The 12,658-nt window shown below is 41.0% G+C and overlaps 1 protein-coding gene across 1 annotated transcript in view; it reads left to right on the forward strand.

Annotated features, from left to right (window-relative positions):
* The first annotated feature begins 4,090 nt into the window (after nucleotides 1-4,090).
* Nucleotides 4,091-12,658, forward strand: part of gmds (GDP-mannose 4,6-dehydratase) — a 138,978-nt gene continuing 130,410 nt past the window's right edge. Inside the window, exon 1 of the mRNA XM_079158472.1 lies at nucleotides 4,091-4,316. Coding sequence (XP_079014598.1) covers nucleotides 4,221-4,316 — 96 coding nt within the window. The 5' untranslated portion in view covers nucleotides 4,091-4,220. The remainder of the gene's footprint in view (nucleotides 4,317-12,658) is intronic.

Consider the following 12,658-nt stretch of genomic DNA (forward strand, 5'->3'; position numbering starts at 1 on the left):
CCCTTACTGACTGTGATGCGTGATTCCAGAACCATGAAATCGGAATACAAGAACATGGAACCTTCGGAACAATCAGCTGTGTGACTCTCAATATATAAGTTGGACAACTTTGCAAACGATTCAGTTGGAGCAAAACCACTAAAACAAACTCAAAAATCCACAAACAACCTTCAAAGACACAAATGATTGTCTTTATTGAACATAACTGAACATGATTGTACTAAATATCAAAGAAATACTTGTTAAAGTGTTTCAACTAGATGTTCCCCTTGTAAATTACTCTTAAGAGGTTCTGTTAATGAGGTGAATATTTCCTACAAACCTTTATTTGTTAGTTACCTAAGATTAATCACTTCCTGCCAGCTTTAATTTTGAAAGTGCCTTTTCACGTTTCGGTTCCGTTATTTTGAAGTCCTTCTGGCATAACCGGAAGCAGATACAAATCTCTTCAGAGAGTAGTAACTTAAATTTGCATAAAAAAGTAAGATAATTGACGGTGTGTACTAAAAGAAAAGTGTTTGTAATATATTCCTCTGCAATACAAGGGTTACTTTATTAATGGTTAAGCCCCTAGCTGCAACGGGAACACGGTTTATTGTGTTTTATGACCATGTTTAGTGACATTTTATCTTAATTAACCTGAAAAACTTCTTTAAGCATGTTATAGCCTACTGTGTCAGTCATTATTAGTTGTGATGTTATTGTCGTATTTATTTTCCTTGGGCAATGCATCTACTATAGTAGGCCTATACTGCTCCAATAATATCCTTAATGGAACATTATAAGGTTACCGTGATGTTTGTCTTCACACATAGTGTTAATGCTTAAAGTGCTTTCCTGTGTAATTTGTAGCCTATATAGTCACTTTTTAATATATTAACACCATACACATGTTCACAGGCAGTAGTATCTCTGAGTCAGTAAGCACAGAGATATATTGACTGCATGACAATACAGAAATGCCCTAAAATACCTTAAAATAAAACTACAAATCTGACTTTAAAGAACTATACCAGTGGTTTTGCACTTTTCAATCAGTGTACTACACATCACATTATCTTGACATCACATCTCATACATTTTAGAAGTGAAACTGATAAAACAGACTTTTATATTGTGACATTAATAAATATACAACATAATAAGTATCATGCACAAAATAGCACCGCACATATTCACCCACAAATGTTTAGTTAAGGAGATAAAACTTGCAAAAAACACTGGCAAGGCTGTTGAAAACCACACTTAATATACTTGATTAATAGTGCCCTTAAATCTCAAAATTCTCTCACAGCTCATTGCTGTTTCAAAAGTCACCACAGTTCATATCTGAGTATGTTTAACAGAAATATATAGCACAAGCTGAGGGACATCCCTAATCAGGCTCCAACAGCTGTGGCGTCATGCTGCAAGCAGCTCATCTCCTCTTCACTCAGCACCCACAGCAGCTCCTGCAAACCAAACCCTGAAATAGTCAAATAGTCAATCACGAAAACATACCTCCAGGATGTTGTTTTCCTTCATGCTCAACAGTCTGAACTGCATATACAGACATTTCTTTCAAGTGCTCTGTATCTTTTGAATCTTTTTCAGATAGTTCTCGCTTGCCGATTTCAATTACATTTTTAATTCCAGCAGTGGAGTTGCCACAAACCATGCTTTGAGCGCGAGTGGCGTCCCCTGGCGCGCGACTAATATCACTGCTCTTCTGCTCGCGAAACTTTAGCCTGCTTGCTCGCGAGTAGATTTTCTTTTTGACACTAAGTGTGCGGATCCAGTCACCATTGTATAACTACATTTAATTGGTTACAATCCTCGTCTTTGGATTGGCCGGATATCACTCTGACACAGACTGTAAAGAGTTTTCAATCCACCACTAAACACTACTTCACTACAACTCAGAGGTAAATGTTCTACATTTGTCTGGTTTTGTAAACTTTTCAGACTGTAGAGGCTGATGAAATACAAAGTATGTTAATAGCGTTTTGAAATACAATAATAAAAAATGTGTTTCTCTTGTAAATAAACTGGAGTCAAGTTGCACAGACTGATATAAATTCACTCCATCATGCCAAAGTCATATACGTGTACGGCTGTTTGATTTGCACGCGCGGGACCACACACACACACACACACACACACACGTGCGCAGATCTCATTTGCGCTCACGGATTTTGACAGTGGATTGCCTTCATATTCTACAATTCTCCTATAATAATTGAGCTTCCGTGTCTATAAGCGGACACCAGTATAAAGAGTCCAACGTATCAATCACTGCCCTACAGTTATTGTTGGCTGTGGTAAGATTTCCCCAGCATTGCACCGATATAACTACAAAAAACATTTGCAACATCCTATATTTTATGTTTTGCTAATTCTGTGGTGGTACCTTTTTGTAATTATGAATAGATCTGTGGCAGACTCACTTCAAGGGTTAATGTCATCTCTTGAGGACAGCATTGTTTTCTCTCTCTTATCCTCTCATGTCCATCCGCTCCTTTCCAGATTCACAAGTGCCTTTTATTCATTGTTGGACACTGGCCCTTTTAAATACACACACATCTAATCCATCTAACTTTAGCTGTTAGATGGATTAGATGTGTGTGTATTTAAAAGGGAATGTTTGAATGTCTCTAAAGTTTAGACATTCAAACCACAAACTTCTAAAGTGTTACTGGCATAAACATCACACCTGCAGGCCAAACTGATGTTGAATTGTTCTCACACAATACGAAACAAACGCCTGTGCCCTCAATGCATCAGTCTGTAAATTCTAAACCCATTTGGTTATGGGAAAACAACACACAGCAGATGAGAAACTGATTGAATGCAACATACTAAAAATTAGTGATGAGCTTGTTGCTAGCTCTACATGTCTGGTTACCAACAGCTATGCACCAATTCCACAATATTACATCACATTTTGACAGTCTGTACTAATAAAAAACTGGAAGTGCACTGGTGTTAACTACTTGTGCGTGTGACTGTGATTGTGTCCAAGCCTGGTTTGGAAAAAATGAAAAACAAGTTTTTTTTAAGCACAGCTTGGAATAACGAAAACCCACCATGCACCTCAAATCCTACCTCTTTTATATTGTTTCCATATTTTACTACTTCCCCCTAATCACACACCTCCCCTCACACACAAGCACACACAATTCATAGCACCTCTAGCTACACCTTCAAATTTGACAGGTGACCTCTGACCTTTGGTTACTATTAAAACCTGTTACAGAAGTGAATAGATGGAAGTGTGTGTGTGTGTGTGTGTGTGTGTGTGTGTGTGTGTGTGTGTGTGTGTGTGTCTCTATCTTCAATTAATAAAATGAAAAGACACACAAGCTTTAATATAGGTCTTGTTTTGCTCCTACCGGTTCTGGTTTACCCTCAGATTTGTAACAGATTATATTAGCACCAAAAAATACTTAAAACCTATACTGTACCAAAAGTAAAAGTACTCATTATGGAAAATGTCCCTTTTTGGAATAATAATATTAAATCTCTTTGGGATAGAATTATTGGTGCATTATGTGTTCATCACTTTAATGTTACAGCTGGTAAAGGTGGAGCTCATTTCAACTACACTTTATATACTGTTGGGTTGCTTAATCCATATTACTACAGCATCATTTTATCAGTTGATTTATATTGTGTAGGCCTATATAAATAATCTGAATCTGCAAAGTAACTTGTAAATAACAAAAGTCAAATATATGAAGAGGAGTGAAAAGTTCAATATTGGCTTACAAAATATAGTAGAGTACAATAAAGTAGCATAGCATTGAAATACTATACAAAAAACTCCAAATCCTACTCAAGTACAGAACTTGAATGTACCTAAATGTACATTCCACCACTGCTTCTAACAAAAAGCCACACAAAACGACCTCCATCGTTGATATAATAGGAGGCTGCCTTTCTCTCTCTATCCTTTAGGTGGCAATGTGGTTAAGGACCTCCGGTCCTCTCAGACCCTCCTTCCTCCTTCACGAAGCCTCCTCTTCTGCTCCCACTTGCTCTCTTCCCATTGGCTGACCTCGCGGCCGCTTCCTCATACGTAGGCTCCTGCAGTTTCTTTTTGTAACGGCGTGTATTTTGGTTTACGGATGCTGTGGATGCTCGCCGGTGCTCTCACGCTAAACACACTCAGCACGGACAGGTTTCTTTGTTTTATTGTCGGTCGTTCTGACAGCGGACTGTAAACATCCAGCCGAGAAGAGATGGCCATGAGCGCCGAGTCCGCTGACGTTAGCACCGCGCTGAACGGAGAGCTGAAGAAGAGGAAGGTGGCCGTTATCACCGGCATCACCGGACAGGTAACGTCAACATTCATACAACAAAGCAGCGGTTGCTCACAAACATCGTAACGCCTTCATTGTCGGTATGTCTGTTAGAGGGACACGTTTGTTTGTAACTTCCGGTGACTTTTGAACCTGTCAGGTGCTAAAAATCATCCCCAGTCTGCCATTGTTAAATCTCCATTTCTTCAAACACTCAAGCTTTTCTGTCTATGAACGTTACCTCTGGCGTTTGACTTGTGCTGATCCCGTTTATTGATTACACTGAAGTACACTGAAACCGTTGATCTGACAAAAAACCCACTTTCACCGAGATAAGTCGGTCCTGAGGGGGAATTGCTGTGCAGCATAGTTGCAATCATACAAAGTGAGAAGACTGATAATGCAAATGTGGACCATAAAAAGAAAGTGCAGTAGTACACAGATATGTATGACCTGTATGAATAGGAAGCTTAGGTAAGAGTGCATGGTTCAACAGAAATGCTCATGATTATGTCTGTGATATTGCCCTTATTGTCCCATTATGTTCTGGGTAACAGGTCATATTACCTCTATTGTGTCAAAGACATGCTCTCACTTAAAGGAAGTTGTTATCTTCATTCTCTAGCAACTAAATGCCACCAAATAGCTGGACAAGCGGGTTTTTACAGGTTAGTCATTTTTCCCATAATGCTCCATCAGAAATCACTCCATCTGGTCCATCAGTGTACTTATGTGTTGGTATACTGTATGTTTTAACTGTGTTGGTCTGTGTTGGGTTGTCTATATGAATGCTCTGTATTTCAAAGCTAGTAACTTTTTTTAAGTTGTCTATTATGTATTAAAATAGTGAAAAATGACTCCGCTTTCCCAGAGCCCGAGGTGGCCTCATTATATTTCTTGCTTTGTCAGAACCCAATAATATACATTTTTACCTTCATGACAAATACAAACAGCTAATCCTCACATTTCAGGAGATGAAATCTGCAGACTTTAGTTTGAAAAGTTCAAATGATCCTAGTAGAGGTTGTAGGATAGGCCTGTGCAATATAGTAGAAAAGTACAGTAGTATACAGAATGAGAGATTAATTCATGGTACGAAGATTGTCTACAAAATCACATTTATGATAACCAAACCAAGCTTCAATAGCAAATTTTGTTAGTTTGCTCTAGTTTGCAAATCAAAAATCTGAATGATAACATAAGAGCTAGTGTAGAAAAACTTGGACGTGTTTTCTGTCTGGCTGAACAGTAAGTTCCACGTCTCTCAGAAAGGTTGCAACATACGGTTTATAAACTAGTTTTCTAACCATTAAAACAGTATTATGGTCACATTCAGGGAGTGAATGCAAGATTGATATTGCTTGTTTGCACGCCTACAGCTGCCTGCTGCCTTCATGGCTAAATGAACACAAGTGTCTACAGCAAATAACTAATAGTTAAGAGCTATGATAGAGGGCGTGGCTTTTTGCCCATAGATACAGAGCGCAACGTGTCACACTCTGACAACCGAGGACTGAAACGCTAACAAAATACCTGGAGCTAGCTAAAAACATCAGATTTCAACCTGTCGACGAATTATTTTAGCGTCGGATATTGGAAACCAGGGTTACAGTTGATAACTGAAGTGATGATGGGTCAAGTTAGCATGCTGCTGTTAGCTATGTGTTAGCATGCTGCTGTTAGCTATGTGTCGGCACACTGCTAAAGCTAGCTAAGGCCCTTGCGAACATAATACTGCATAGCTTTCTGATTTTTCCCCATTCTACTAGAACACAAGTTGCACACTTTCAAAATGCTTTAGCTTAACTCGTAGAAAAATATTTAGCCTAAAACTGGCATCTGGACAAAATGCTTTGCTGCGCATTTATTGTTAGGCACACTGAGAATGCCTAACCTGGTCGGTTTTGCATCCCACCGCACGGCAGCTTTAGGCATTTTTCTGTAGTTGGTAAGCCAACATAATTGAGAAGGAGGCACCTTCAAGCAATACAAAGTCAATGGAGAGCAATTCATTGTTTTCCCCTTTGGTGTGGGCGGGATATATTGTGCTCAGTCTCTACTGCAGGGCTCCAGACTAACTTTTTACATTGTTGCACTTTGGTGCTGCATTAATTGATTAATAATAAACATTTTAAGCGTCGCCATTTTTGTCAGTTCCCACACGCATTGGGACACGCACTTCTGAACAGGTTATGTAAATGATTGTAAACGGAGATAAAGGAGTTAGATTAGGCAATCTGCCAAGTCCAAGTTCAGAGTCCAAGAAGTAGGGAATACAATGGGCCATTGATGTCTACAAAGAATGCAAGTTTAAAGGCACGTCCTCATTGGTTTCACGCTTCAGAACCCAGAGGTTGCCGCATGAGTGTCACACAAACACTCGCAAAGTTTTTTCCGGCGCCTCTGGACAGGATCAAGCGTTTTACCGGGGGGACAGGTGAGAAAGGTGGAGCGGTTAACTCCACGGCTCCATCTGTGATGTCGGCAAGCAACGGACGTCTACATTTTGAATGACGAGTACGTTTTACGGTTATGATGTTGCTCAAGGAGGAGTACAGGGCGCGGTACAGGTTTCACACCTGCAAAACAGACAGACCTGCCGGTTATCAGGTGCACAGGAAATGTTTTGTTTTTATGAAAATGTTTAGTTGCACATGACATGACATGATTTGTGTGACCTAAATGGTCACACCCACACACTTCCACCTTGCCAAATATTAGCAGCCTAGGCCAAAATCTGTGGCTGCAAAAGGGTGGGGAAGTCTTTTTGGGACAACCGATTCAATAAAACCAAGAGAACAAACGGCTGAGTGGAAGTGTAGAGGTGTCTGTGGCACCCGTTTGTCATTTAGAAGTGATGTGTGTGGGCCTGCGTCAAATTCTGGACTGTATTAGTTGAATTCGTTGATGCCTTTTTTAATGGAGCGATGTTATCTTATTAGTGCGATGGACATCGTTCTGTGGCTGTTTAAACATGACGAGGAAGCATCTAATTCTGTGTAGGATCTATGGGAAGGCAGCTACCAGGTTGACTTCACTATGACTTACTGTTTGACTGCATGCTGCTGCTACTGTGGTGAGAAACATTAGTCATCTTTAAGATGCTAAATGTGCCTTTCTCCTAAAGTATCGTAACCTGAACAGAACCTGTACGATGGGAAGAGAGGAGTGGTAGAAAGGCAGAACTGGCCTTACTGGTATTTTTGTTCAGATTGACATAAACAAAGGTCAGTTGAATGACACTACTCCTGTACAGCGACAATGTTGTCAACAATGTTTGCCGACTTATTGTTCTCACGGGTTTGATCGATGTTGTTTCTTTTCCTGGAGGTCAGGCAGTTGTTGTCATGGTTTCATTCTCACATGAAAAAAAGAGTGTAGTTGAGAAGCCTGATACGATAAGTTTAATGTACTTAGTTCTTTTCTAGATTTAATTGGTTTGTCTTTTATTATTCATTTCTTGTGAAGTTTCCAGAACAAAATGTTGTTACTGTCTTTTTTGCGTCAGATATCATACAGCAATTCAATACATTTGACAACATTTATTTAACACTTCTATTGTCTGCATTGCTTCTGTTTACTCAAGGAGATCTGCGCTCAGTCTGTAGTGCACGTATTTTAAATTGAAAAAAAAATGTAGCAACAAAATAAATCGCTGCAAAAATTCAAAAAAATGGACTTTGTGAAAAATGTAGTTTAAGTGCACTTAAAAGCAGCATTTGTCAGCAGATCTCCTTGTTTCTGAGAAAGAACAAAAGTAAAAACCTTTCCTGGTGTTGGCTACCTTTTTGTTCCACAGCAGCCACACTGAGAAAGTCTTGTGAGCGCAGTTATTAGCCGGTCATCTCAAAAAGGTATTAATCGACCGACTGAGTAAACGGTCTTTTACTTTTTATAATCCATTGCAAGAAATGTTGACATTCAACGGCATATACCACTAATATGAATTTTCAAGCGGCACCTGCCTTCAGGAAACGGTGTGCCCTTGGAAAAGTACTGGCACACCACTCTAGCGATGGGTACATACCGCTGAACAAGTAGCATACCATCGGCCAATCTGAAGATATCCTCATGAGTTCAGTTAAACCGGTCATTAAAGATTTTATGACTTTATTTGTTTTCTTCTAAACATGCAGTACATTGTGAGTTTTGTGATGTAATACAAATGTCCCTTATTTGTCTTGAGAACATGTATTAAACTGCAACAATTATGTATTGAATGTCTGTTGTTCTTTTATTTTCTGGGAATTAAATGCAAAAGTATTGGGTTGTATTACCCTTTGTAAATAAACGGTAACATTCTGGCATACACCGTAAAACCCAGTTATCCTATCACATAATGTAAACCAGTATACGGAAAGATTACAGTAGATTAACTGTAAAAAAACAGTAAACTACGGGCCCTGCTGCCAGTAAGTTACCGTTATTTTACGGGGAAATTATTTAGAGTGTGGACATTGGCCGGTCATCTCAAAATGGCATTAATCAGCCGACTAAGTAATCTGAGTAAACTTTTTATAATCCATTGTAAGAAATGTTGCCGTATGGGATTTTTGTACAAGTACCTTGATTTGTTGGATATCTGTCAGGCAGTTCAATCTGACATTTTACCTCTAAATGCAGTTACATTTACATGTCCTACACATCAATAGATTTAGTAAGGTGATCAAACATGAATATCTATATTGGGAATAAAAGTTGCAATAGAATGGAGGAAGTTCAACCCTTCCACTTGGCCGTTTCTCCAGTAAAGAATGCTCCTCAGACAGCGTAATGAACTGAAGAAACTACATGACACAGTATTGCGTTTAACCTATTTCTCAAACAAGTGGCAGCAGCACGGACCTGCCAGAGACATTTGCATCTGTGCATGTATGCTTTGTGCTAGTATGCACAAAAAAGAGCATTGTCATTTTCTTGGAGGTAATTTCCAAGTAAAATTGAGCCAACAAGCAGCAGGGACTGAGCAGAGACTTGGGTGGGAATGTTTCATGGCTTGAGGTGAAAGTTGTCCGTTGATCCAGAATGCAACCCTGTCCTCCAAAGTATCAGAGTCCTTGGAAAGTCATTGTCGACCTTATTTTATTTAAATTTTTTTGTCAAGTTGAACTTTCCACAGCTCCTTCTCCCGTCAACCTCTTTAACAGCACACAAAGAATAACAGCGCTAATTCTTCTTCTTTTTTTTTAATAGCAGTCGGTCACGCCGTTACTGTTGAATACCTGAGAGCCCGTGCAGGAGGCCGGCGTGCATGCCGGCATCTGGATAGACCATCTCAGAAGTCACCGGCCCGGGGTGTCGGGGGTCACGCTGATGCCGTAAATCGGCTGGCTAACTACTGTTCATAAATTTCAGGGCAGCATGCTGCTCAGTCTGAATACTTTTTGACTGCCGTCTCGCTGCGAGAGGGTGTGAGTTATGGGAGACCACCTGAGTGCCAAGGCACTGCTTGCGGAGCGACGCGGGGGCTCTGGCTGATAGAGCTGTTTTTTTACGATCCGGGGTTATGGAGAGGACAGGTTCCAGCCTCTCTCGTTCCGACAGTAAAACTTTTTACTTTGGCTTTGAGGTTCACACGTCTTTCCGCAGCTCGTCTGCTTGGGAAAACAAAGCGGCACCGCGATACGACCTCTCGAGGCCGTTTGATGCTCATCCTATAGGCCTCTGTTCCTTCAATCCTTTTGTTGGCATTTCGGTCACCCTTCTCTCATTTCCTCCCTCGCCTCCTTCAACCGACTCCTCCATTAGCAGCACGGGATAGAATCTGAGCCCGGGTGCCAGCAATAATAATCATAAAGCTTATAAGAATCCGCGCACGCATCTCCTCCGTCGCTCATAATGGCTGCTGATGGCTCCTTCAAGGCTGATCCCTCATCCGAATGAAAGTCTGGTAACTTGTAGGAAGAGATGAGAGTTCAGCTGCAGCGAACACATGGATGTGGATTTCAAATCCAGCTTTATAATTACATGTTGTACATTAAGTAAGTGAAGTCATATCAATACCAGGGTATTGAATTGCTTATTTATTTCAGCGACAAGCTTGAGCCGAGGGGAGAAATTCAGTGTTCCTACTTAGTGTGTGTGTGTGTGTGTGTTGTGGTCTGTGGTCTGTGATTACAGCGTCATTAAACCATATCAGGCCTAATTGCAAACCGGTGGCGTGCTTGGCAGCTTCTTGCGGTCCAATGAAAGCCCATTAACGTGATTCATTTGTAGTTTACTCACAATGACAGACCCATGAACTCCGTGTTTGCATACATACATGCATGCAGGCACACGGACAATGCTCTCTATATTTTTTTTTTTGCTCTAATGTTAGGCAGCTGATCTAACACCTCATTAGGTGTTAAAGGTCAGAGCAGTTCTAGTCTTGGTACTGGCCCCAGTGGTCCACTGTTCCACCAGCAGGGGGTGCTAAACTCACAGTGCTGGGGTTTGTGCAAAGCCATCACATGCTTCCTTCTTCTCTTCTCTTTGGCTGAAGGGATGATGGTAGCTGCGGTGATGGTCGTAATGTTTAAAGAGGTTATTGCTGTTTACGACATTGAATTTGCACATACAGGTCAGTATGTGCAGTGATGTTCAAATGGCAACACAATTCACAGCTTCTTGCTTCTCAAATGTGAAAATTAGCAATTATTTCCAATGACGGTCAAATAGTAAATGTTAGTTGGACAAAACAAGCTATTTGAATGAGTCAACTTGGGCTACATACAGTCACAGTATACAGTATCCATGGAAGTAAAAGACACCCCATGGCATCAGAGGATGGGTTTTGTCAACATTTTTGCAATACTATTTCATCATGACACTGTTGGTTCCATTCATTAGAATCAGATGTCAGCTGATGCTCCTCCATCTTTCACATCCCCTTGAGGTGTTTAGAACTTTTGTCCTGGACTCTTGGTACGAACCAAAGATGCGTTTGTTGCATTTGATATCGTCAACTGTAAAGTGACAAAACTTTCTGTCAGGTTTCCAATCTTTTTACTCTGATCAGATAGTTCCTCGTGTGAATCATAACTTTGTTCTGGTCTCTTCTTGGGTAGAAAATGATATGAAAACATGTTTATTTCCTAAAGCACTGCACGCAAAAACACACACACACACAATGGTGCCACCTCTCCGATATAAATGCGTCCTCTCGGTGAAACCACACGACGATGATGTGAATGTTGATTGGAGCTAATGATAGCACTTGGAGGAGGAGGAGGAGGAGGAGGAGGAGGATGAGGGGGGAGCGGTCCTGATGAGGTAACATTGTCAACATTTTTCAGTCACATGGACCGATTAACATCAACCCTTCTGCCCTCTCACCCTTTCCTCTTCTCCGTTTACCTTCTTGCTCTTTTGTTTTTTCAAGTTTTATGGAATGTGGTTCATCGACTTTAGTTTGATAATGGGGATTTTATGTTGACCGAAACGTACAGAATATGAAAACAAGCTTGAATAGTATTTAGAATATATTGAAATGCACACAGAGCTATGCATCCAAAGAGCTGGACTTGCACGTTTCAGTCCTTGAAGTATCTTAAGAGTTTCTTTTTAAAGTCATTTAACAGGACTAGTATCTGGAATTATACAGTGTGTGTATATATACATTTAACTAAGAATTTTGAATCCGTAAAAATAGAAACTAAAAGTCTGTTTAGCCTCAATTTTAAAATAAGGATCATTACTTAGTTCACCCCACTCTGTTGACTGTTGGTAAAAGATTTCACACCTGTACCCGTATGCAACAGCAGTTTTTCACACGCCCCCTGCAGACCGTCTCTGCTACTGCAGACAACCCTCAACCTTCAGAGGAGGGAATCAGTAACTTTGATAACACCAGTATTGACGTGTGAGACAATCATTCTCTTGTACTTTAATTAACTTTCAGCCTCCTGTTGCTGAGCCAGCCTGCTGCTTCAATTCAGTGCAGCTGTAGAGTGCAGAGATCATATTGTGTCAAAGGCCAAAATCAGTCTTTGAGGGGTTTGTGGTGTGACATTGACCTGGCAGGTGAGCATACTGTTTGTGTGTGTGTGTGTGTGTGAGAGTGCCCCCCCCCCCTCCAAGCGCCCAGCTCCCCATAACAGGAAACAGCGAGGTGAGGCCAGGGTTTATGGGCTAATACGGCCTCAAAGGAGCCTCTTGTTTTGAAACAGAGCTGCAGCTCTTCAGGCTTGTTTTCCATATTGGTCTGGCATGAAACGCTTTGACCCTGGCACAGGGGCAGGAAAACATGACACCGGCCGGAGCTTTGAACACCGTGGGGACGGGCGATGGGCTGCCAGTATCCCCCCCCCCCCCCCCCCCCCCACCCCCAATAGGGCTGGGCAGAAACAGGTTGAGAATCTGTGCCAACGACCGCACAACCTGGGAGCTCAACCTGC

Source organism: Pholis gunnellus (assembly GCF_910591455.1).
Source record: "Pholis gunnellus genome assembly, chromosome: 4".
Taxonomy (NCBI): Eukaryota; Metazoa; Chordata; class Actinopteri; order Perciformes; family Pholidae; genus Pholis; species Pholis gunnellus.